This window comes from Bactrocera neohumeralis, unplaced genomic scaffold (genome assembly GCF_024586455.1).
Source record: "Bactrocera neohumeralis isolate Rockhampton unplaced genomic scaffold, APGP_CSIRO_Bneo_wtdbg2-racon-allhic-juicebox.fasta_v2 cluster10, whole genome shotgun sequence".
Classification (NCBI taxonomy): Eukaryota; Metazoa; Arthropoda; class Insecta; order Diptera; family Tephritidae; genus Bactrocera; species Bactrocera neohumeralis.
This window is the reverse complement of record NW_026089623.1, coordinates 3,411,386-3,436,967: the sequence shown is the minus strand read 5'-3', so window position 1 is coordinate 3,436,967 and position 25,582 is coordinate 3,411,386. Positions and strand designations below refer to the sequence as shown.

Sequence of the window (25,582 nt, the reverse complement as noted above, 5' to 3'; positions counted from 1 at the left end):
ACCTTGAATTACCCTTACAAGTTAACCGGGTATAGAAGTGGAAGTGGTGAAAAACTGGTTTTCGCCCTAAAATTTGTGTTTTCATCCATGTAAAATCTGTCAAACGAAAACACATTGAAAACCATTTTTCGCTGAAAACTACTTGAAAACTTACATTCCCCTCATTATAATCGGTGCCTGCTCTAGTTTACTCGATTTTATTGGAAGACATATTTTGCCGGCTCTAAATTGTCACTTGATATTTGTTTACATGCCATATACAAATACAGCTGTCACTTGATGTTGTCATATTAGGGGGATTATCTTGCTCTTGGAAATATTTTATAATGTCTACTTAAACCATAAAGATTTGTTACAGTTTTTTGTTAAGAATGTGTGCACAAGGTGCGCTAATTCACAATAGTCATGCACAATAGACATTCTCAATAAATTGACCGAATCAGCCGTTCATATATCATTAGATTCTGCAATGGGTACTTATTTGGCCTTGCACATTTCGGTATAGGATTTTTGCATTTTGTGTCATCGTGCTATCTTGCAAGAGCAAGAGAATCTCTCTATTGATATTGAAAAATGGAAAAGCAAAAATACAATCAAATAAAGTAGTGATTTGTCAGTAAAAGCTCATCGAAAACACACATTGTCGGTCCGAACGATTTAGATTTAGATTCCACAACCCACAAATGTGTTTTCAATGTCGGTCCGAACATACAGCCCTATTCTGCATTTCGATTACGTTCCCGCTCTACGCTCCGTCTGAATCGAAAATAGGTATTCTGAGTTACGATTGGATTGAAAGAAGAAGAGGAAGAGCTGTACCTCTTTCGAAGTCAGCTGTTTGCCTTGAAACGTGTGAAAATGAAACATAACAAAGCAAAAATACACAAATTATTGTTGGTTTATTAAAATAAAGAAATTATATCGCGTTTTTTTAACACTAACATGGAATCAGTAGCGGCAACGATATTACTTGAGGAGGAGAGCAATGCATTATTCAAAATATGCCCTACATTATTCTATTAAATAAAAACAATTGCATTCAGTGCATTTTACAGCTCCTATATTAAAAAAGTAAATGCTTTTATTTCGTTTCACAGCTCGTTATATAAATGAATATTAGTAAAACAAATAAAAGGCTAACAATTAAAAAATGACTACTTTGAATCCGGCTTATAATTTGGATCTAATCTTAGCATTTGCAGTTTTATTTCTACTTTTTCCTTCACCAGCTCTTCCTTAATTCTATTGTGTCGCTTCTGTTCTTCAAGTTGCTTCACTGCAGTCTCCGCCAAAGTATCTAGAGAACGATTCATGTGTCGTAAATATGAAGTATGTAACATTTTCAGTCAATCCAGACCTGCACGAAAACGTTAGATGTTACTTAATTTTTTAAAATTAATTGTAGGTAATACCTTACCTCCATGTATTGGAATCTTTTGTTGGTGGGCCAAGTGCATTTAAATTCCTTGCAACCTCCTCCCAAAACTCCTGTACTTCTTCCTTCGGTCGCTTTTGGAAGCCCTGCGCAATATCTCTTTTCGTGGCCATCATATCACACAATTTTTCGTATTGCTCTGCCGTTGTTACTCTTGACCTGCAAACATATCAAAAAATATCATTTAAGCACAAACAACCAAGGACACCACCATTATGTCTTTTACAACCATAATCATAAAGTTTTACTTACATATTTGAGGAAATTATTTTATCCAAGTGCACGAAAATGAATATATAACGGCTTTCCGCCGACAAAACTTCAACGTACAAAAACGTAATTACGATCGCAATGCAGAATACATAGAATTGGAATTTTCGAAGTTGAATCGAAACGCAGAATACCAAAGTTGCCAATCGGAGAAAATTTCGATTCGAGTAGAAATGCAGAATAGGGCTGATAGTATAAAAGAGTTGCACTATTTAAGCTAAAAAAAACAACATTTTATTTACATATGTATGTATGTACATACGCAGTTTCATCAAAAATTTTCGGATCAACAAAAAGGCATTAATATACATTTTAGGGGAATGCGAAAATTAATTTGGAAATGACAAAAGACAAGGTTCTCCAAAAATAAAACTTGCCGAATGTCTATGTTTCTTAGCCACAGGCAGTTATCAACATTGTATTGGAAAGGACTTCAATATAAATATGGCCCAATCGACATTTTGTGTTGTATTAGATGAAGTACTCAACATTCCTGAGTACAGGCTATGTTCAAGATGGACCTCCAGCGAGGAATTAGAAGCAAAAACATATTTTTTTGGTAAATCGAAAATTCCTGGTGTGCCAATGTCAGTTGATGGAACTCACGTTAAGATAATGGCACCGTCAAGACATTAACATCTGTATTTTAACCGCAAAGGATTCTCAAATGTCTTCCTAAAAAGCATTTATATACGCGGGTGCTCTTTGAGAAAATCCTTTAGCTATGTCTGGTTGCAACTTCATAATATCCACTAGTACTTCGAATTGATTTTTGTTGATGTGTTTTTATTTCTTCTCTCTAAATGACACACTTAAAACATATTTTAAATATAATTTTAACATAAACTCTGGTACTTTCTTTTTTGCCAATTTACGCAGTTCACTCATCAACGGATAGATTTCGACGAATATTTTCGATTTTGCGGTTTCAATGATTTCGAAATTAGCGCCATCTATTAGCCACGGAATGTATTTTATCGAGTTGGCAAGTAAGTTCAACTGCATCGAAAACTTAATTTTCGATACGGTTTCAATGATTTCTCTTGTAATATTGGGTCTGCAACTTTGCTTCCGCCGTTTTTTTTTTTTGTAAATTTAAGGCTTTATTGTATAAAAACGGTCCAAAAGTGTTTTCCCTTATTCCCTCAAAAACCAATGCTTAATTAACACACGAAATGCTTTATGATCCATTTTTTTGTAAACTAACACAAGTTGCTTTACAAATATTCTATATTTCTTTAATACTATAATATAATATAAATCATATAGATGGTAGTAGTAGAGTAATAGTATTATCTATGTATGTATATGTCAGCCTCAGTAAAGCGTGGACGGGTCCTCAGCCGCACTTTTCTTGGAATTAAAAAAGACAAGCAAAATTTCCCGAAAATGTCGAGAATTCGGCTCAAAAAGTGACATTTTCAGTTGAGAATATGTTTGGGATGCAAACAGATCTCTACAAATATTTTGTTGGGTTAACGTTGACACAAATGTCCAAAATCGATATAAAACGATTTAATCGACCAGTGCTTGACCCTAGAGACATCTATTGGAAGACAGCGGAAGCAAAGTTGTAGACCTAATAATTTTCGATCGAATTGTCAAGTTTCTCGATCGAAACGGATTCAAAAATTTGACCCATTATAAACATCCCTAATTGAATTTGAAGTTTTTTTATTTTCTTTAAAAAAGTATGAAGTTTGAAATGGTTAACCCTTTGTATTTAATGAAATATATTAAGAACCATAATTCAGTGGTCAAAACTATAGAATATTTATCTAGAGAAACCTTCTACTTACAGTGGTGGTCATATACTTAGCACACTCGTACTTTTAAGAAAAAATTTTCCATAAAATCCATTTCTTTACTAAAAACTTAAATATTTTCATATATTCTCCCAGATAGATTACCTTAAATAATAACATCAAAACCTACAAAAAAAAGTAAGAATAAATGATTACTACGTTGGACACATACTTAGCACATTTCAGGTTTACCTACAAAAAACTTTGGTAAGCCGCTCCGAACCAAATTTCACTTCAATATTTCGTTGGAAAACCCTTATTTTTGATCACTTCAGAACATCTTTTAGGCAAACTCTCCACCAAACCTCTACATTCTTCCACAGGTATATTCAACCATGCACTTTTGATGTTCTGCCACAATCCTTCTAAATTTTTGGGTTTTTCGCCCTCAATCCTTCTCTCAACTATTCTCAATTGGATTGAGATCAGGTGGCTGAGCTGGCCACTGCAGAATGGGAACGCATTGCTCCTCCAAGAAATTTTTCACTAAACGCGAAGTATGTTTGGGGTCATTATCATGCATGTAGTGCCACCTTAGAGGCGTATGGTCGTCGACAAATGGAATCATGTGTTCTGTTAACATGTTCCTGTAAACAAATTGATCCATTTTTGACGTTATCCTAACGACAGGTCCAACACCGTGCCAAGAAAAGGACGCCCACACCATAATATTTCCTCCTCCTTGTTTCACTGTTTTTTGTGTATACCTAGAATTGTGCTGCTGGTTACTGGGGCGCTAGACGTAACGTTTACCGTCAGATCCAAATCTACAAAACTTAGATTCATCACTCCAAAGAACGTTCTTCCAAAAAGAAAGTGGTTTGTTGATGTGGGCTCGTGCGAATGAAAGGCGTGCCTCCAAGTTCTTCTTAGAAACAAACGGTTTCTTCTGTGAAATGCATCCACGCAGTCCGCCTTCATTCAAACGACGTCTGATCGTTTTAGATGAAACCTCTATTCCGTTTAAAGCTCTTGAATGGGTCGTTGTTTAAAATCCAACGAATTAGATTGTCTTCTTTGGAGGTGGTTTTGCGAGGCCTAGGAGCTCGCACCGCGGATTCAACTGTCCCATATTCGTCAAAATGTTGAATTGCGTTATAAATGAGCTTCCTTGAACACCCAAGCGTTTTTGGAATCTGGGTTACCGACTGCCCTTCACTTCTTAACTTCACAATTATAGCCCGCTTTTCTTCCGTGCAACACAAACCTCTAACCATATCTAATCGGTAAATTTAAATTTAAATTTAATTCAAAACCACAGTTTTTATATTAAATAATCTCTCACCAACAAAATTTTTTGTATTCGAAAATAAATATTTCTTAAAACTTTAAAAAACTTCGACAGTCTAAGAAGTGTGCTATATATGTGTCCACTCACAAAAGCTGTTGATCGTTAAATAATCCTTCTAATTACGACAGTAGAAAAAACATAGCGACGAAACTTTGCGATATCTTAGCTTGGCGCCTTGATCATGTCTAGACAAAGTGGCGCGTTTGAATTTTGTAACATTACGAAGAAAACATCGTTTGCATTTAGGTAGAGTGATGTGTGCTAAGTATATGACCACCACTGTATGTATATTAACCCCGTATTCGATAGTTTCTACACTAAATTGATTAACAACTCTATATTTCTTTCCGTTCCCACGATAGTCCGTCTAAGTAACCGAAACGGGCCCGGATTTTTATCCGACTAAGGACTGTCAACACGGCACAATGCCTTGGAATCAGGAATATTTTCTGCCGCTACAACAACAGCACTCTACTTTTCCCGCTCGAAAACCAAAATCATTATAAAAAAATGAAACCAAATTTTCATGAAGCTTCAAACATATTAAAAAAGATATAAGTGCTCCCTCTTTATACGTGTTTTATTTATGCATACTTTTTGTTAAAAAATTAAGAGAAATAATTTTCGTATTCTATTCTTCCATCTTAATTTATATAGATACATATGTAAAAAATTTTACTTGAATATTAGTTTTATTTACTGCGGCTTTATTTTTTCGTATGAAATTATTCCAAAATAGATTTTATAGAAGATATTTTTTCTGCTTTAATGATTTTATTATTTATTATTATATTATTACTTTTATTATTATGGATTATTCCTAGTACCCGCAAGTAATCAGATAATCTCCAAGCTTCTCTACTACAGATGCGGCTTGTTGAGGTTGAACAGGATCCTCATAAATAGAAACGATTACGGCTAAAAAAGAGGAAAAGATAAATATGAGATCGGACAGGATATATTTTATGCAGATAATAATTGTATGACTTTTAGAAGTGGCTAACTATAACTTAACTTAGGATTTTCGCAACTTCAAGCATTTTTATGAGTATTAATTTTCTTTATTAAACTTATTTCTAAACCGAAAAGATGTATTAAAATAAGAGAGCATAATTTATTCTTTTATGATCGACAGACATTAATTGTTCATGATAAAACCGAAACATAAAAATAATAATTGAGATTTGCAATTAAAGTTGAGAAAATTTGCTCCAAATATTATTTTATTAAGAAAATTTTAAATAGGGACAAAGTAAAACACGATTCATAAGAATAGTGAGATGTTAATTTAAATTTAGAATCCCGACAGTCAAAAGACCGATAAATCAAAACACCGACAAAACAAGAATCGGTGGCGTTGTTCGTTGTTTTAACGGTATATAAATTCCCGGAGGTTGGTAAGGGTTATCCAGGTTGTCGTCTTCGTCATCTAGCGGGAGCCTCAGGAAGCGTGGTGTTTCGACGGGGTCGGACCAAACAGAAAGAGGTGTTAGATGAGTGGGATTGGCAGGGCTGCAAGTGCAAGTGCAGGGCCAGTGTCATGCGGGGACTCATTGCATGCAGGACATATATTGGATATGTTGGGGTTTATTCTGGACAAGTAGGAGTTTAACCTGCTACAGTATCCAGAACGAAGCTCCCCTAGGGTCACTCGCGTTTCTCGCGGCAACTCGAGCCCTTCGTCTACGATAGGTGGTGATTTGACTCCCAGAACGCCATTCAGTGGAAGAGAGTCGGTGAAGGTGTTGATAGCTCCATTGTGAATGGCGTTCAGTACCTGTCGGAAACTAGTTGCGCCCGAGGTCCGGTCGGCGTACTATTCGATGTTGTCGACGTAGTTAAGGAAAGACCTCTTGATGTTTATGCGGCTTTCGGCCTCGAACACGCTTAGTATCATAACCCTTAGGCTGAGCCCACACCGGATTAGTCAAAAACGTCTTTGACTAATAAAACACAAAAACATCTTGTGCTCTAACCCACACCAAGCGAAGCACAAGGCGACATTTTGTCTTTTTGTCTCGCTTGGTGTGAATTGAAATAAAACGAAAAAAGAAGAAAGCGAATCAGTTCTTGCAAAATCGATCAAAAACACTAATTTATCAGCGTCAATGATCATTTTAACAACTTGTATGCAGAATAAAAGCACAAAGAAAATGCGTAATTTTGACTATGAAAACCAACGGTTCAGCTATAAGCAACGAAACGTGTTTTTCTGTCGTGTCTTGTCTGTTCCATTCGGTGTGGGTTGCATCGTAGGTTTTGTCGCATTTGGTGTGCGTTGGCTGTATGAAAATACATAAGAAGTTCGACAACAGCTCTTCAAACAAGTCAAAGCCCAAACATGCGTTTTCGTATTGATCGGTGTGGGTTGTCACATTTGAAGCTATGGGCAGTTGTCGTATGAGACAAGAAAAACTGTTTTGACTAACCCGGTGTTGGTTCAGCTTAAGGCTGAACAACACATTCTGAGCTACGGCGCAACCCACACCGAATAAAACAGACAAGACAAGACAAAAAAAAACACGTTTCGTTTCGTTGCTTATAGCTGCACCGTTGTTTTTCATGTATTGTCATAATATTATAACAAATCTTTTTGCAAGAGTTATGCTTTTGCGGTAGTTTGTATTATATCTTTCACATGTCGGCATTTCGATTTTTCTGTATTTTGTATTTTGATTTAGCTGTATTTAAATTTTATCGGAATTTTGATGTGTCAGCATTTTGAACTTCGGTATTTTAAGTGTATCCCAAGTGTATGATACACATATTACTGAATTTAAAAAACTTTAGAGCAGTACGGTTTAGTATCAAACATGTTTGAAGTAAACTTAATTTTTAACTCGAAATATCTAATAGGTTGCAAGTTGGCATAAAATCAGCAGTGGCTTAATTTAAATATAATTAATATTTCTGTAAACTTCAAACCTTTGAAATTATTAAAATTATTTTCCTAAAGCTTATTATACATGTAACCAAATGGGTTAGCAAATTTATTACCTTGTGTAGTTTTCATGCAATGCACTCCGCTGCGTCCCAACTTAGCGCGGACTACACGATCTGTACCAGAAAGGTAAATGTACCTTTGACCAGCTAATGTAACACCATTGCTCGTGAGCAGGTCTTGCTGATCAAATCCTGCGATTAATTTCGCCAATTCTTCCTTTGTTACCTGCAAATATAAACAAAATGAAGTTTTATCTCTTCAAATTAAAACAAATCATAAAAAAAAGACTGGAATCCCACGACTTTCCATTCAAATTTCTTGATTAGTGTAACTAACAAAAAACTAAATTCATTAGGAGTATTCAGACCAGCCTTGTTAATTCGTTATTCGGTAGTTTTTTTACATATATTTTGTTTTTGTAAAATTAACAGACTATCGTTCTACCGAGTAACGAACTATCCATCTTGCAAGCTTGATAATTGTTTCGTTACTCGGTAATATCACATCAGCTATTTGTTTGTTGTTCGTTGCTTTATACGTTTTTAACGGAAAAATAAGTTCTATTTTTTTATTTTTAAACGGGAAAAATAAATTTGGTGCTCACTTCGTGAATTTGGAAAAATTTTGCAGAAGTAAGTATATCCTTAACAAATAGTTGCTTTTTATTTCATTAAATACTTATTTTCAGTGGAACCTCAAAAGAAAATACGCAGGAGGGCAAAGCCTCAAAAAAATGGAGTGAGGAGGAAAACCATTTGGTTCTAGAATACGTAGGTTGCTATATATATTTCTGGCCTAATAATGTAAATAGACATATTTATCAATGAAATTGTTTTTTTAATTTTTTTTTTGTTTTTTTTTATTTTTTTTTTTTATTTTTTTTTTATTTTTTTTTTATCGATTGCTGTTTTGTTTCGGGCTCATACGCATAGATCCATGATTCGTCACCTGTGACGATCTTATAAACGTCTTTTGCAAGCACCACGATCGTATTTTTTCAGCATTTCTTTACACCAATCCACACGAAAATGTTCACGAGTTAATTCCATTTTTTGGCCGAGATGAGTTTTTTAATTCCCTGTAAATAAAACAATTCACGATTAAATGGCAAAACGTTCTGAGTGATGTTATGCTAAAAAATGTCAAACTTTCCAATGGAAATGTCAGATTGCACCTGGCAACACTTAGTGTTGCCCTAGGCCAGAATATACATATATAGCAGCCCTCGTATTTACTAGAAAATGTGGAAATTGAGGTAGTTCTTTATACAATTAGCTTCTTCTACGTCTTTTTATGGAAACCAAACGCCCAATTGTACTACCAAAAATTAATTGAAACAACAAATATCGATGCGACTACGGACATGTTGCGCTGCAAGGTCCGGTACTGGAAGCAGATGTATAATAAAGCTGAGGAGTGGCGCAAATCGACAGGTGCTGGAATAGACGTTGGCGATGATGTTTTCTCAATAAAAGGTAAATACGGCTATAATGTTAAGTGAAACTTTTTTGATTTTTTAATAATTCTCCGTTCTTTCAGCAAAACTTTCACAAATGTGTCCGAGTTATGAACGGTTTTCGGTTCTATTTGAGAGTAAATCCGAAGCCAATTGTGTTGTAGAGACGTGCAACCCTGAAGTGTCATAATACTGCAGCGATTTTGGAAGGTAGTGGAAATTCTAGCCGAATCTTCACAATCATCTGCGGAACCATCGGGTTCACTTAACGACAAAGCAGAACAGACAACAGTAGGAGCAGAGGTAGCAACAGTTCCTCCTACTACTCCGTCGTTCCTCGAAAAAGTGAAAAAACGTTCTCCAAAGAATACTCTTAGTGAACTTAAAGATATACAAAAGAAAAGAGAACAGTTTTTTGAGCAACAAATAGAAATTGAAAAAGAAAAGTTAAAGCTTGAATTGGACAGAGAAATATTAAATAAAGATTTTGAAATAAAAAAATTGGAGTTAGAGCAAAAAAAAAGACTGGCAATGATTGAACTAAAGTACAAATATAATATATAACATTTCTATATGTTTTGTATAATAATTTTTAAGAATATTTATGTAATAAGAATTAATTTTATATGCCATTGTTATGTTTAATAAATTTTAAGAATGTACAAATGTATCTGAATGTGATATCTTGAAGTGATACAAGTTTTTATATACATACATATATAAAAATGAAAAATGAATTTTTGATTTAATTGTAATTTTTAATTTAATTAAACAGTATTTGGAAACATAAGATGATATAACGATTGTCTTTTTAATTCAAAGCTATTTGAGATCGTTTCTTCCACTTCTTCATAAATGTCTTCATTTGTACTCTAGTTGAAATTCTTATTTTCACTGTTATCAAGTAGTATATTGTGAAGAATGCAGCATACTAGTATCCATTACAGTATTTTTGACTACTTTTATTTCGAATTCGAATCCTGAGCTCTTTTAAACTGCAAAATTGCTCTTTTAATAAGCCGAAACAGTGTTCAATTCTTACCCGGTATTTGCTACGCTGTTTGTTGAATTTTTTTCTTTTTGGTAGTTCAAATTGTTGAGAGTTGCTTCTGTAAGGCATTATAATAATGTTACTGAGGGGGTAAGCAGAGTCTCCAGCAATCCACTCCTGTCCTGAAAAAAATCTTGGCTGATATTTGTTTAGTGAACAGTTTTTAAATATTTTTGCATCGTGAGTAGAGCCACTTTAGCTAACGACAACATCGCGAATTTTGAGCTTGTAGTCGCAAACCATTTCAGCTTTAATTGCATATATAATATTTCTGGAAAAGAACGCTTCATGATTTTTTTATTGGGGATTCGGCGAGTTTTATTTCAGTGCCATCCACGTAACCTACACAAAATGGTAGTTCGTTAAACGTTTCTCGTACTATTAAAGAGCGCTCAGTATTATCTGGCCAATATTTGTATATATAAATGGAGTTGTTTTAAAAATGCCTTGAATACTCTGCAAGCAATATTTGTTAATGTCCCTCCGTCACCAATCCTAAAAGTTGACGCAATTTTTTGTATCGATGCACTTTCTCCAGAAGAGCCCAATTTATATAGAATGACAGCTAGCTGTATGTCAATCGGGAATTGCTTGCCACTACATTTTTTAATAACTTCGTCACTTGATATGAGTGAATTGACAGTGAATTGACTTTGGAACAATATTTTCTACACCTCTACGACAGCTTAGTGTAATGAGCAAATCATCACACACCCCGTCAATGGTATCCTCAACCAAATCTTCATCTTCACTGAATATGTCTTGAAATAATTTGAAGGCACAATTCCGATTTCTTTGGCGCCGCGATTTGAAGGTGCCGTTGGAATCCTCCTGATTAAAAAATATAAGGGTTATAGGTACCGCAAACGCTTACTTTACGAGATATTCGACCTTAAAATTCAAAAATTCCCATAATTGGAAAATTTCAACAAGCTATTTTACCACATTAAACACACTTTATTCACATTTTTCACTTCAAATTAATTAAATTAAACTATAAACTTTTAAATAAATCCACATTTTACAATTTTAATAGTTTTTTTTACCAAAGAAATCTTTATTTTAAAAATTACATTTTACACTCGTAGTGAACATCATGTGTGTGATTCTTTATTTAATTTAATAAACAAATAAGTAATATTATATAGTAATATTATATAATAATATTATACATATTGTCACCTAATATACATAACAACGTATTATAAAAAATAAATGGAAAGTGTTGACGGATATAATAACCAAAATTTAACCATTTTATAACGAAAACTCAATGTTTGTTTCAATATCAGTGCAAGATAACCAAAAAATATAACCACTTTATAACGAAACTCAATATATATTTTTTTATTTTAACGCAGAAAGAAGTACTTCAGTCACATAAATCACATATTACACATACATATATGTACATATATAGAAAGTATTTTTTTTTATAGTTAATATAAAAATCGTTAAAAAATCCTACATATTTGCTGTTTAAGATGTGACCAGGCTCATAATTGTAAACAATCTAACCTTTTCAACGATGAGTGTGCTAAGTGATTTTTAAATTTATAAATTTAGGTAAAATATAGCAAAATAAAAGTGAAATGTGAACTTATTTTAATGTTTAGAGTGTATATTTAAATATACAGAGTGAAAAACGTGAAAAAATTTAGTGAAACATAGAGAAATACCATGTGTTATTAGTGCAAATTTTTGAACTTTTAATCGTGAATATTTTAAAAAATAAAAGTTATTTTCATATTATTTTTAGATATTTCTTCTCTGGAGAAGCTCCCCTATCCGCACATACCCCATTTATACGGAAATTCGGTTTTTTTTACCCCTCCGCCAAAGTAATCGGAATCGTGCCAATTTGAAAGTTAGTTCCATGCTCCTCTGTACATGAATTTAAAGTACTTACCAGTAATAAATTTGATCTGATCCACATAATTTTCAATTAAATGACTGACAATTTTTGATTTTGCACTTTGTTGAGGCATTTTAACTCTTTAATAATATTGAATCAGCTCTACAGCGGTAGAGCAAAAAGTATGTTCACAGTTAAGCTTTTAACGAAGTATCAACTAACGAATTACCAAATTAACAGGTTTCGGTCTGAATACCCCTATTGTTTATATAGGAACACAATACCACAGTGATCATCTTCTTGTTGGTGGTAACCCGAAAACCCCTATTTTATATAATTTACATTTTTTAAACCTTTCAATTTTAAACGGATATATTTTTTCACAATTGTGTCTTTCTAAACTCCTTAGTCTTTCATACTCCTTACAGTCCTATCACTAATTTATCCGCCTAGCCAATTTAAAAGGGTCCGACTTGCTGATTGTACTAATACTTCTGTCGTCTACAAGAGGGGTTTTTTCCGCGTTTTCCGGCTTTTCTTAAAAATTTATAGCGTTCGAAATCATTTTTGCAGAGGACGAGTGCTTTTGAATATCGGTGTAAACATTTTCTTCTTTCACCTAATTTAAAATTAATTTTCTTTGATCAATAGTATAGTGCTTGCCACGACCTCTTAAGCAAACAAAACAAAATTTGTTTTAAAATTAATTGTAGTAATTACACAAATAAAAATCACTTTTACTTTATTTGTTAAAAAATATTCGCATTTTTACGTTTGAAGTGAAAGTAAATTTTGATTTCTCAAACACTGCCTTTTTAATGTTTCATTGAAAGACGTGCTTACGGTGGAATTTGACGTTATTTTCAAAACATTTTGATGGTTACATAAATTGTACTGATTTGTCAGATTATGTTATTTTTTATGTTATGAACTGATATTTTCATGTTCGCAGCTGTAGGCTGCTTTCGTAAACGCAATATACAAAGAATTTTTAAAACAGATGCCCATGCCATGCCATGCATTTATGCATTGCAACCCTGCTTTACGAAAATATGCAATGTATTTATATGGCGTTTATGAATGCCCATGTGCATTGTCTACAGCTGTTAGAGTTAGTTGTGTTAATAAATAAATTTTTTGTGTTTACAAAAATGGATGATTTATTATTGAGCACATTAGGAAATGCGATTACCTTGGCAGAAACTACAAGTAGTAGTAATAGCTTAACAATTGCTAAAAATTTTATAAAAAAACCAACAGCTTACCGATGTGAAAATAAAGGACGAATTTTAAAAATTAAAAACTTTTCAAAGAGCATTGCGGGTATGCAGAATGATGTTTTTCGTTCACATTTTCGAATGGAAAAATCAACCTTTAAGGTGACTTTCAACTAAATAATTAGTTACACACATATGTATATGTATATTAAATCTGTAATGTTTAGATTCTTCTAAACATGTTGAAACCATACTGGGTGTCAAAGTGCACTGGTCGTAATGAAGTTTCGTTGGAAAAAGCGCTGTACGCAACTATATGGAAACTTAGCAACAACACATCATTTAGAGATGTCAGCAACAGATTCAATATGGCAATGGGAACCAGCTATAAACTATTTATTAGAACCCTAAAAACAATTTGTTGCTTAAAAAAAAGATGTCATAAAAATCCCAAATACTGTTGCAGAACAAAAACAAAAATTTGACAAATTTTCAGCTAAACGCAGCCATCCGTTCCCATATGTCATAGGTTGTATAGATGGTACGCACATTTCCATCTCACAACCAGTTAAGGACAGTATTAGTTTTTATAATAGGAAGGGGAAGTTTCAATTGTTGTCCAAGTAAGAATGTTAAGCTTTATTAAAAATTTTTCATTTATAATTAATTGAACTTGTTTAGGCAATTGTGAATAGTCATCTTAAGTTCATAGATGTGTTTATTGGCTGCCCCGGACGATGCCACGATGCTGCTATATAGAAAATGAGTCCTATTAGAAAGTCAATAGTCAAGGGAGAATTAAAAATTTGTTCCGGTTACCATTTATTAGGCGATTCCGCATATCCGCAGGAAACCTTCCTAATGGTACCTTATAGAGACAATGGTTTTTTAACACCTAAAGAAGTTCAATATAAGAAAATTTTATGCTCAACAAGAGTTCATATAGAACAGGCATTTGGAATATTGAAAAAAAAAATTCCGTATTTTGAAATATATTGATGTGCTACATGCACATTTACCAAAAACTATCACGATGGCCTGTATAATTCTTCATAATATTATTATCGAAAATGAGACTGATGAACCCTGCGTCATAAGTGAAAAAGAACAAATTGAACCATTTAATATCGAAAATAGCTTATCACAATTACCAACTACAAGTCGACAGAGAGAACAAGCCAAAAATAAACGGGACGCCAATGCCACTTTACTATCTGCATAAGTAATGAAATATTAACTGTTTTTTAAGTAATAAAACATGAATTTGATATAAAACTAGTAATCCCGGTTCGTTTACCTGCTACAAAGACGCCTCAATCCCCTCCTTCCCTGCAGCACCTTTTGCTATCCGTTTCCCTTGCCAAATTCCACTGCCACTCCCACTCCCAATCGAACATTAGCCTTACTAAGACACAGCTATTTATTATTGCTTTTTGGAAAGATTAGTTTTATTAAAATTAAAATCACATTCATTGTCAAAACGCTTGTACATTTGTTAAACTTAAAAATTCATTGCATATTTAAAAAAAAACAAACTTAAATTAAGTCATTAAAAAATTAGGTATTAAGATTACGTTCTAATATTTTCTCATATAAATTTCGTATGGATCTTAGTTCCTGCACTTTTTGCTTTTCAATGTTTACTTTTTCCTTCTCACTCTCCACCAGTGCCTCTAACAATTTTGCTTGTTTTTCCCGATTCGGAGGCCAAGAACTCAATGACTTCATTTCTCTTCCGTTTTTGGGCAGTTCCAACTTCACCCAAGTAGTGCTCTGATGATGGTGCAGAAGGTGAAGGCGATGGAGTATCATTTGATGATAAATCATAAGTTAGTTGATTCAAAGAATAATCGAGCATGTTATCAGGTACAGATATACTGCTACGTGTACCATAAACATCATCCATCCCATCAAAAAAGTCCCAATTTGTGGCAGACTCACCGGACGTTCCATTTCTTCTTTTTATTCTTCTATACGTCCCCAACATATTGGTGAAGCAGCGCGTTATCTCATTCACTGAAGGGGCAAACGTATTGTCCGCTTCTTGAATTTCCCGTCGAATTGTTTGCCAAATTGTGCTGCGTTTTTTTTTTATTTTGGCGGTGAAGTCACTTTCATGGCGAAGTCTTATTGACATGAGCAATTTTTTACGCTCATGCGTCCACTTTTAATCACTACAAAGAAAAATTACGTGAAATAACAATTAAATTTTAATAAAAATATATATTTCAATAAAAATTACTTACTTCATTGGCGAAACATCCATTTCAACTCTTGCCGTTTCTTTTGACTGCAATGCATGTAAAACAAAAGTCATGCATATTTTGACAACTCATGCGCATGAAATAGGGTTGTCATTCATTTATGAATTCAATACTTTGTCTAAATTATTGCAGTGGCGTTTACGGATAGTATGCAAGGCATGTAAGCTTTGCATATTGCGTTTACGAAAGCAGCCGTAATTTTGTGTACAAAGTTTCATGATTAGTTACGTCGTTTCGGCGTGAAAGCGTAACAAACATAGTGTCACATTTATAATATTAGTATGGCGGTATGAATCTTTTTTCCAAAGTGTTTATTTGGCAAATATAACTAAATTCAAACGTAATATTACGCACCGAACGAGTAAAAGCGAAATGTATGAACCGTCACTATGTTTAACGTGATGCGAGGTTGATAGCGGAATTCTGAAAGCAGTCTCTAGTCACTATTTGAGGCATTTTTAGGTAAAGTTTCAATTTGTGACTAGTTACTATTTACAACACAGTCTCTTCCTTTAGTCACAAAACTAAAACGAACTCTTGCTTGCCATTTTGAATATACTGAATAGAGATCATCATAGATATTAATCGATTGTCGTTTTTTGTACATATTTTGTAAGCAATTCACCTACGAAAAAGTTAAAAATATATAAATTTCACATAAATTTCGTAAATATTCTGAAACATAGTTAACATGTATTTCTACTTTTATTGGTAATTATGCTTTTTGACAATATTGTAAAAAAATATGTCAAGAAACTCTTTACACACTGAAAAAAAAAAATATTTTTTGACTTTGCATGCAAAAATAACGCTTTTAGTTATTTTTTTTTCAATATTTTTTTAATGCAGAACTATTATTTAGCAAATTTTAAATTATTATGCAATACATGAGGGAAAATTTTAAAAACAACAAAATATGAGTTCACACATTTTTGACACTGTCAAAAAACTCTTTACACACTTTAGTTTTCGATTCTGTTTTGTTCTATTTGAAGAAAAGTAATTATTTGAAGAAAAAAAATTATTTGTATAAGTTAACAATAATAATGAAGGAAAAATTCCTGCATTATTGTCAGAAAAGCGTGGAATGCTCGATATATGAAAAATATGTCACCAAGAATTTGCAGGCAGGAATTTTTCCTTCATTATTATTGTTAGTTTATATAAAGAATTATTTTTCACTTTTTAGATTGATATGTTTTAAAGCGTGTTTTTTAGTTTTTTTAAACTATATTTATTTTTAATCTTTCAGTTTGATGTGAGAAACTCCAAATTTGTTAAAATATGAACTATGACAAGTAGTATGGTATTCACCATGCGCCAAATCTTGGAAAAGACCCGTGAAAGGAGAATCGACACACACCACCTTTTCGTCGATTTTAAAGCTGCTTTCGACAGCACGAAAAGGAGCTGCCTTTATGCCGCGATGTCTGAATTTGGTATCCCCGCAAAACTAATACGGCTAACTAATACACGTCAGGATCGGGAAGGACCCCTCCGAGCAGTTCGATACCAAACCAGGTTTCAGACAAGGCGACCTTCCTATCGTGCGACTTCTTCAACCTGCTTCTGGAGAAAATAGTTCGAGCTGCAGAACTTAACAGAGAAGGTACCATCTTCTATAAGAGTGTACAGCTGCTGGCGTATGCCGACGATATTGATATCATCGGCCTCAACACCCGCGCCGTTAGTTCTGCTTTCTCCAGGCTGGACAAGGAAGCACAGAAAATGGGTCTGGCAGTGAACGAGGGAAAAACGAAATATCTCCTGTCATCAAACAAACAGTCGTCGCACTCGCGACTTGGCTCTCACGACACTGTTGACAGTCATAACTTTGCAGTTGTACATAATTTCGTCTATTTAGGAACCAGCATTAACACCACCAACAATGTCAGCCTGGAAATCCAACGCAGAATTACTCTTGCCAACAGGTGCTACTTCGGACTGAGTAGGCAATTGAAAAGTAAAGTCCTCTCTCGACGAACAAAAGCTAAACTTAATAAGTCGCTCATAATTCCCGTCCTGCTATATGGTGCAGAGGCTTGGGCGATGACAGCAACCGATGAGTCGACGTTACGAGTTTTCGAGAGAAAAATTCTGCGAAAGATTTATGGTCCTTTGCGCATTGGCCACGGCGAATATCGCATTCGATGGAACGATGAGCTGTACGAGATATACGACGACATTGACATAGTTCAGCGAGTTAAAAAACAGCGGCTCCGCTGGCTAGGTCATGTTGTCGGGATGGATGAAAACACTCCAGCTCTGAAAGTATTCGACGCAGTACCCGCCGGAGGAGGCAGAGGAAGACCTCCACTCCGTTGGAAGGACCAAGTGGAGAAGGACCTGGCTTCGCTTGGAATATCCAACTGGCGCCACGTAGCGAAAAGAAGAAACGACTGGCGCGCTGTTGTTAACTCGGCTATAATCGCGTAAGCGGTGTCTACGCCAATTAAGAAGAAGAAGATGACATGTAGTATGAGTTAAGTAAGTCGATAATTAGGCAGCATTTAATATCTACTAGTAACCTTTCACTAATTGTTATATTATTTGCGACCAAGTTCTATTGACGACTTTACGAATTATTACTTCTTAATCGAATCATTTCTTCTAAAGCTTCACTGTTACATGGGGTTTTACCCGTCAACTTTATATATTTTATTATACTGTGCCTAAAAAAAGGTGACATTGTATTTATTTTGAAAATTCTTTATTTATTCGTCCAAACCAATTTCATCCCCTTCAAAGTAATCCCCTCCCGATGCAATGCACTTATGCCAACGGATTTTCCAATCTTCGAAACACTGGTTGAAGTCACTTTCCGGGATGGCCTTCAGTTCCGTCTTCGCTGCGGCCAAGAATTGTCTTTCCACACGTATAACGCATAACGTTCAAATAATATTCCTTGTTGACTGTTTGACCGGTTGGAAGGAATTTATAATGCACAACACCACGATAATCGAAGAAAACCGTCAACATGACCTTGATTTTTGAGCGACTTTGGTGCGATTTTTTTGGTCTCGGTTCTTTTTTGACACGATATTCGCTCGATTGATCGGTTGTTTCGGGGTCGTAAGCATAAATCCAAGTCTCATCGCCAGTTATAATGCGTCTCATGACACCCTGGTAGTCGGAAAGCATCGTTTCACACACTTCAACGCGACGCTTTTCCAAAAAATTCAATGTTTTCGGTACCAGTCGAGATTTGACGCGCTTGAGGCCCAAAACGTCCTTCAAAATGGTATTGGCTGAGCCTTTCGATATGCCAACTTCATCAGCAAGGTCTCTAATTGTTAATCGACGGTTTTTCAATACCAAATCTTTGATTTGTTGAACGTGAGCTTCGTCGGTTGAGGTTGATGGTCGCCCTGGATGCTCTTCGTCTTCGACACGTTCACGGCCGGCTTGGAACTCACTATACCATACTTTTTAGACATAGCCTCATCCCCAAAGGCTTTCTGCACCATCCTCAACGTATGCGCAGCAGAAAATTGATTCCGTAAACAAAATTGAATGCAAATTCTTTGCTCAACAAATTTCGACATCGCAAAAAACGAAAAACTCACTTTTAGCAGCTCACAAAACGACACGTATCTCAAACACTAATGAATATTTTGACATGAAATTTTACATAAATGTGACTCACAGTACTACCAACCTAAAAAAAAAAAAATAATTCTCCAAATTCTTCGACGCGCGCAGTGTAAATTCAAATGTAACCTAAATAATGAAAATATATATGTATATCGTATATTCATAAATATACGTTCTCTGGTACAACCTTGAATCTCATGAACGGTCGTCGCCCAACTCAGTATGCTATTCAAATGTCACCAAAACTAGCTATATATATAGATAGATGTTGCATACTTTAAAGCGCATCTTTCTGGTGAGCTGCTTAAACTTACTATCGCCTTCCTACAGTGTCGCTCAAATATTCTAGGTTTCAGTACCACTTAAAAAAAAAGTTACAAACAAACAAACATACATACATACATACATACAAGTGAAGCTAATAAAAGCGGATTAAAAACGGTACTTTACCGTCATCTCTGCTTCTGCACTATGCGCTATGTTTGCATTCCTTTTCATTTAATTGCGAAATCTTTCTGCACACGTACCAAAAGGCAAATTTTAAAATTATTTAACATGCCTGGAGCTAGATTGACGTTACCCAATTGATTTATTATAATCACCAAATTGGAATATCTGTAGCTGAGCTAGTGGAGATGTTTCGTGTATCTCGAAAAACAATTTATAATCTTTTAAATCGAGCCGAAAATTAAGACAGACTGGAAGCAAAGTGTGGAAGTGGTCGAAAGAACAAGAGCGGGCAGACCGCCTTATCATGCGTAACGTCCGTCAAAACCCCCAAATTTCGACCAGAACCCTTGCCAAGGAGTTGGAAGAAAAGTGTGGCACGGTCGTTTTACATGAAACCGTCCGCCAACTAATTCTGCGAAACAAATACTCTTCAAGGGTTGCGCGTAAGAAGCCGCTGCTTTTGAAAGTAAATGTTGAAAAGCGCTTAACTTTTGCTCTCATCAAACCGGACAACTATTGGGATGACGTCATATTCAGTGACGAAACCAAAATAATGCTGTACTACGATGATGGACCAACTAGAGTATGGCGCAAGCCGTTAACAGCTTTAGATCAGCGCAACATCATTCCGACAGTAAAATTCGGCAAATTGTCGGTGATGGTTTGGGGATACACTAGTAGCCAAGGAGTGGGAGAGCTTGCGTTTATTGAAAACACAATGAATGCTGAGCAATATCTCTCCATTCTCAAAACCAATTGGAGGCAAAGTGCGGACAAATTTGGCTTTATTGTCCACAATAAGCCAACATTTAAATTTTATCAGGACAATGACCCCAAACATAAAGAGCTCACTGTGCGCACATGGCTCCTTTATAATTGCGAAAAGGTCAGAGCCCCGACATGAACCCCATTGAAAATTTGTGGGTTTATCTGAAGAAAAAAGTGGCAAAAAGGTAGCCCAAAAACCGTGCCGCCTTAAAAGCATCTGTACTGGAAGAGTGGCATAAAATTCCGTTGGAATATGACCTACAAAAGCTCGTCAGTTCCATGAAAAATCGCACTAGGCTCGTAGTTGAAGCTAAGGGGGGGTCATACTAAATATTAAAATTAGTTTAAGATAGTATAAGTTGTTAAATATATTCATTAAACTGTAGCTTAAGTACTTTGTGTAAAGAGTCAAAAATGTGTAAACTCATATCGTCACCTAAAATGCACAATACGTAACAAAATGTTCAAAAATTTACAGTGGCGTGAATGAAACACGAAATAAAATGGAACAAGAGTGAAAAAAATTTTAATATTGGTTAAAACTGATTTATATATGAGCGCAGAACATGAAAATGTTGGACATCTGTAATATTATGTACATATGTAACTTGAAGTAGTGAATCGTAATCAATAAGATACTCAATTTCGATTTTTTTGATGATACGTTATTTTGCATTTTAGGTGACGATATTTTGTTGCTTTAACATTTTCCCTCTTGTTGTATTGTTTTTATTTTTTTGCATACTAATTTAAAATTTGCAAAAAAATAGTTCTCCTTTAAAAAATATTGAGAAAAAAAAATAACTAAAAGCGTTATTTTTGCATGCAAAGTTAAAAAATATGTTTTTTTTCAGTGTGTAAAGAGTTGCTTGACATACTGTATTTATTTTCATTCAAGTGTAAATGAAATGATGATGAAATATAATAGATTTTGTGACTGTCACTTACAGATTAGCAAAATCGTCTCAAGTCACAAAAATTATCTTTAACTTAAAATCTGAAATTTAGAGACTTGAGACCTTATCTCAGAATCACTCCGATAGTGAACACGGAACACTTATAGTTATTGTGCGTGTAGTAATATTTGTGTAAAATATAAAATGCTTATTTTAAGCAAATATCTAAAATATTAATAAAAAAAATAAATATGTAGAAATATTGTAGTGAATTGTAAGTGTATAAAAAATGCATAATACGGAAGAAAAACTAACCATAAGTCGAGAAATTGCAAAGTTTTCAACTTTAAATGCAAATATCTCGAAAACTATAAGTTTGCGGCGGCAATAATTATATATATTCTTAATCTGGAGCATCAGCACTATCCAACCGTACCACTTTTAACCCTGAAATCGTGTAATGGTATACTAAAGTTTCCCCCGTCCGGACAATTGCTGCCATTGCCGAATTTTTTGATATTTCTTTGTAAAAAATTGATAAGACATTTTTCGAATGTCATACTTCAATGTGTCATTGGTTGGATAAATAAATTTTAACTGCGTCGTCAGGAAAAAAAATCACAAAAACATGGCTTTTTTCGTATGATTTGACCTTAATGATAATTGACCATAATGTCCGCTGCTTCATACCTCAGTATTCCCTTCTTTTGCAGGTAAAAAAAACTCTCATATAAGACGTTGTATAAATGTGCGAACTGTATACAAAAGCGAAGGGAATAGGGAGTGTCTTCACATGGTTAAGTACCATTTAAGAACCGGACAAAAAAACACGAGAAATGAATATGCATACATCGGTCACAAAATGCTCGGAAATAACATATGACGAATATACAAAAATCCTCATATAAAACCATAAATATTCATATGGCTATTCATAAGCACTATTTCGAATGACTTGATTGGATAAAATAGCAATAATAGCAAAATTGGAAAATAATATATGTATTTAACAAATTATGATCTTCCTTCCGCGTATGCACTTTAAGCAATATATAATATGTACGTGAATCGGTTTCGTTAAATATTTATGCGTGGTTAATACTTATTTCTCCCTTTGATATTAAAACATATTAAACACATTTCCAATGATTTCATTCTTATTTCAGAAGCCGCAACATACATATTTCACTCTCTTTATCTATTAATTGCATGAAATTTATAAATAAATATACAGACATACGTATGTACATATACAGGAAATAATATACATTGTAAACGCATCTTTGCTTTCATATGCATATGTATTGCATGCATCCAAAGAACAAACCATGGTGTAAAATGTTCAATTCATCACATCACAGTTGTGCATACGAAAACACTATGCGACGAACAACTCAAACTTTTTGATTATCTGCATACATACACAATTAAAGCCGGCAAAAGTGCGATAACAAAATACTCAAATATCTTACGAATTAACTTAAAAAAAATTCGACATGGCAAACGAACAACTACCCATATACAGAACAAAAAAAAAACGAATATCAGACATTGGTATTCGCGAAATTCACAAAGCTAAGATGTTCCACCACAATTTTTGCGTACATATTTAAAAACATTCTTAACCTAAAATTAAAATGATTTAAAATAAAATATCTAAGTGATATGAGTAAAAATCCTATATATATAATTTTTTGTAAGAGTATGGAATGTAAAAATGTTGCAATGTAAATGAGTTAGGAGACGAATATGGATAATATATATATGTATACTATATATACATATATGTGTGTGCTTGTATACAGAGAAATTTATGTATAAGGAGCTAAAATAAACTGAACAAGGGTGTTTATGTGACTAACTGTTACTCAAATACGTTCTTATGTTTCTGTATGTATCTCGGTAAATTGATTTTGGTATCTACATTTTAACACCCTGTCTTCTATACAGACGTTTGTTATATTTTATCTTGGGTCACACCCTCCCATCCCTGCATATGTAAAGTATAATTTTTCTGAATTTGTAAAATATATGTTTTTTTTTGGATTAAGCAATTCGGTTATTATAATTTACACTAAACTCACCTCGAATCCCTTAGATTGAGCCCAAATATTGCCATCATGTCCAGCAATGCAAGCTTTTGTTACACAGTGCGAGGCCAAAAGTTGGTTATCCACATAATCTTGCCAGCTCATTTTAGTATATTTTTTGTTGACTGTAGTGGCTTTTTCTGATATTGAAAGGTTTTCTGTGTCAAGTTATTCCTTGTAGAATGTGTGACCTTGTATCAATTTAGAAAAATTGCAATTTAACGAAAACAACTGCTTTCCAAATATTCTTACCTTTTAGTAGCGATACGAGTAGTTTTAAATTATTTTTAATCTAAAATCAAAAAAAAAAATTGAGATCAATCTTTATGTCACATATATACATATATGTATACTAATATCCATAAATGTATAAAGTATTTCTTATAGATGTGACGATAATAATGATGCGCTACGTATGAAATATGTACACAAAATCATTATTTTAAAATTCTAAATAATTTTCACATTTTTTTACCCAAAATCTCATTTTATATACAATATTAAAATAAACCTAAAATAACAGAATGAACTCAAAATTCAAATATGAGGAAGATGAAAACATAGAACTATACATGAAAACCTGCCGATTATAACCCGTCGTTTTTCCTGAATTCCAGCCTTGAGACTCTTAAATAAATCTAACCTTCCGACGCGCTAACACTAACAAAAGACAATGAAAATTTTACTGTCGCCATCGCTATGGACTACCGACAACCAAAGACCGAAGTGCCGTCGTTATCGTTTCACTCCACTCAATTCATTCTACGAATTGAAATGAGTGAACGGAAATCAACTCATCTGATGAGTCAGCGTAGTATTTCTTAACACCGCGACCCCTTCACTTACTTGTATTATTGGACGTGTATTTTTAGTTCGGAAAATTTGAATTTCTCCAAACACCAAAATAAAAAAAAAAAAAAAATACACATATTTGTACTAATTCTTAGATAGCAATGAAACTATTAACTTTGTTTAATAACCTCTAATAAATTGAAGTTTATAAGAGTTAATCCAAGCTAATAAACTTACAAACCTTCAAATACAGTTTATTAAATCTCAAAATTGTATTCTATGTTTCGTTTCTTTCTTTTTTTTTTATAAAATTTTTTAAGTTCTTATCTCCCAACGAAAAAAAAAAAGAAATACCAACTCACTTTAACACACTCCAACCAGTTCGATTGCAAATGATTTGTATTAATGCCGCAAATCTTCGTTTTTATTTTGACGTCGGCATTATCATGTCGGCAAACAGTGTTGCAATGATTATAACCATATGTCCACACGCGCCTTTCACGGCGCATTTCGACAACCAATATAGTTGTTAAAAATCTGTATTATTAGCAATATTGTCAATGGGGATTGGACATTTTTAACGCTTAGATATGGATTATGTCAAATATATTTTTCCCAAACAACCCTGCCAGCAAATATGAAATATTTGGTTTATTATTATGTTGCGCCAATTGCAATTTAGTAAAAAAATATTTCAAACATATTTAAGTATTAGCAAACCATGGAAGTTAGGGCACGATTCCGATTACTTTGGCGGAGGGGTAAAAAAAAACCGAATTTCCGTATAAATTGGGTATGTGCGGATAGGGAAGCTTCTCCAGAGAAGAAATATTCAAAAATAATATAAAAATAACTTTTATTTTTTAGAATATTCATTGTTAAAAGTTCAAAAATTTGCACTAATAACACATGGTATTTCTCTATGTTTCACTAAATGTGTTCACGTTTTTCACTCTGTATATTTAAATACACACTCCAAACAGTGAAATAAGTTCACATTTCACTTTTATTTTGTTATATTTTACCTAAATTTATTAATTTAAAACTCATTTAGCACACTCATCGTTGAAAAGGTTAGATTGTTTACAATTATGAGGAAAGCGAGCCTTACCACATCTTAAACAGCAAATATGTAGGATTTTTAACCATATACATATGCAATATGTGATTTATGTAACTGAAGTACTTTCGCGTAGTACTCCTTTCTGCGTTAAAATAAAAAAAATATATTGAGTTTCGTTATAAAGTGGTTATATTTTTTGGTTATCTTGCAAGGATATTGAAACAAAATTTGAGTTTTCGTTATAAAATGGTTAAATTTTGGTTATTATATCTGTCAGCGCTTTCCATTTATTTTTGATAATACGTTGTTTTGTATATATATATATATATATATTGTAGGTG

General features: G+C 33.8%; 1 protein-coding gene and 1 long non-coding RNA gene across 4 annotated transcripts; one reads left to right on the top strand and one right to left on the bottom strand.

The window, feature by feature from the left end:
• The first annotated feature begins 2,585 nt into the window (after positions 1-2,585).
• Positions 2,586-5,710, top strand: LOC126765007 (uncharacterized). The gene is made up of 2 exons (XR_007668224.1): positions 2,586-2,694; positions 5,164-5,710. It is a non-coding gene; the product is annotated as an uncharacterized LOC126765007 (long non-coding RNA).
• On the bottom strand, positions 5,488-24,633 carry LOC126764926 (profilin). Of its 3 annotated transcripts, none has more exons than XM_050482602.1 (5): positions 24,541-24,633; positions 23,639-23,678; positions 23,381-23,577; positions 7,799-7,970; positions 5,488-5,719 (listed from the first exon to the last, which is right to left on the bottom strand). In XM_050482602.1, exons 3-5 carry the CDS (start codon positions 23,489-23,491, stop codon positions 5,622-5,624), a joined length of 381 nt encoding a protein of 126 aa, XP_050338559.1. In that variant the 5' UTR covers positions 23,492-23,577; positions 23,639-23,678; positions 24,541-24,633; the 3' UTR covers positions 5,488-5,621. The 3 variants fall into 3 exon arrangements, with proteins under 3 accessions (XP_050338559.1, XP_050338561.1, XP_050338562.1); XM_050482604.1 differs by lacking the exon at positions 24,541-24,633 and adding an exon at positions 24,420-24,526; XM_050482605.1 differs by lacking the exon at positions 24,541-24,633 and adding an exon at positions 23,959-24,009.
• Positions 24,634-25,582: the final 949 nt, after the last annotated feature.

Bases quoted from the DNA above. Each gene is read 5' to 3' on its own strand.
- LOC126764926 (XM_050482602.1), bottom strand. From the start codon at position 23,491: ATGAGCTGGCAAGATTATGTGGATAACCAACTTTTGGCCTCGCACTGT. The intron at 7,971-23,380 runs GTGAGTTTAGTG...TTATATTTGCAG, and splicing joins CTCAATCTAAGGGATTCGAG to GTAACAAAGGAAGAATTGGC. The intron at 5,720-7,798 runs GTAATAAATTTG...CCTCTTTTTTAG, and splicing joins TTGCATGAAAACTACACAAG to CCGTAATCGTTTCTATTTAT.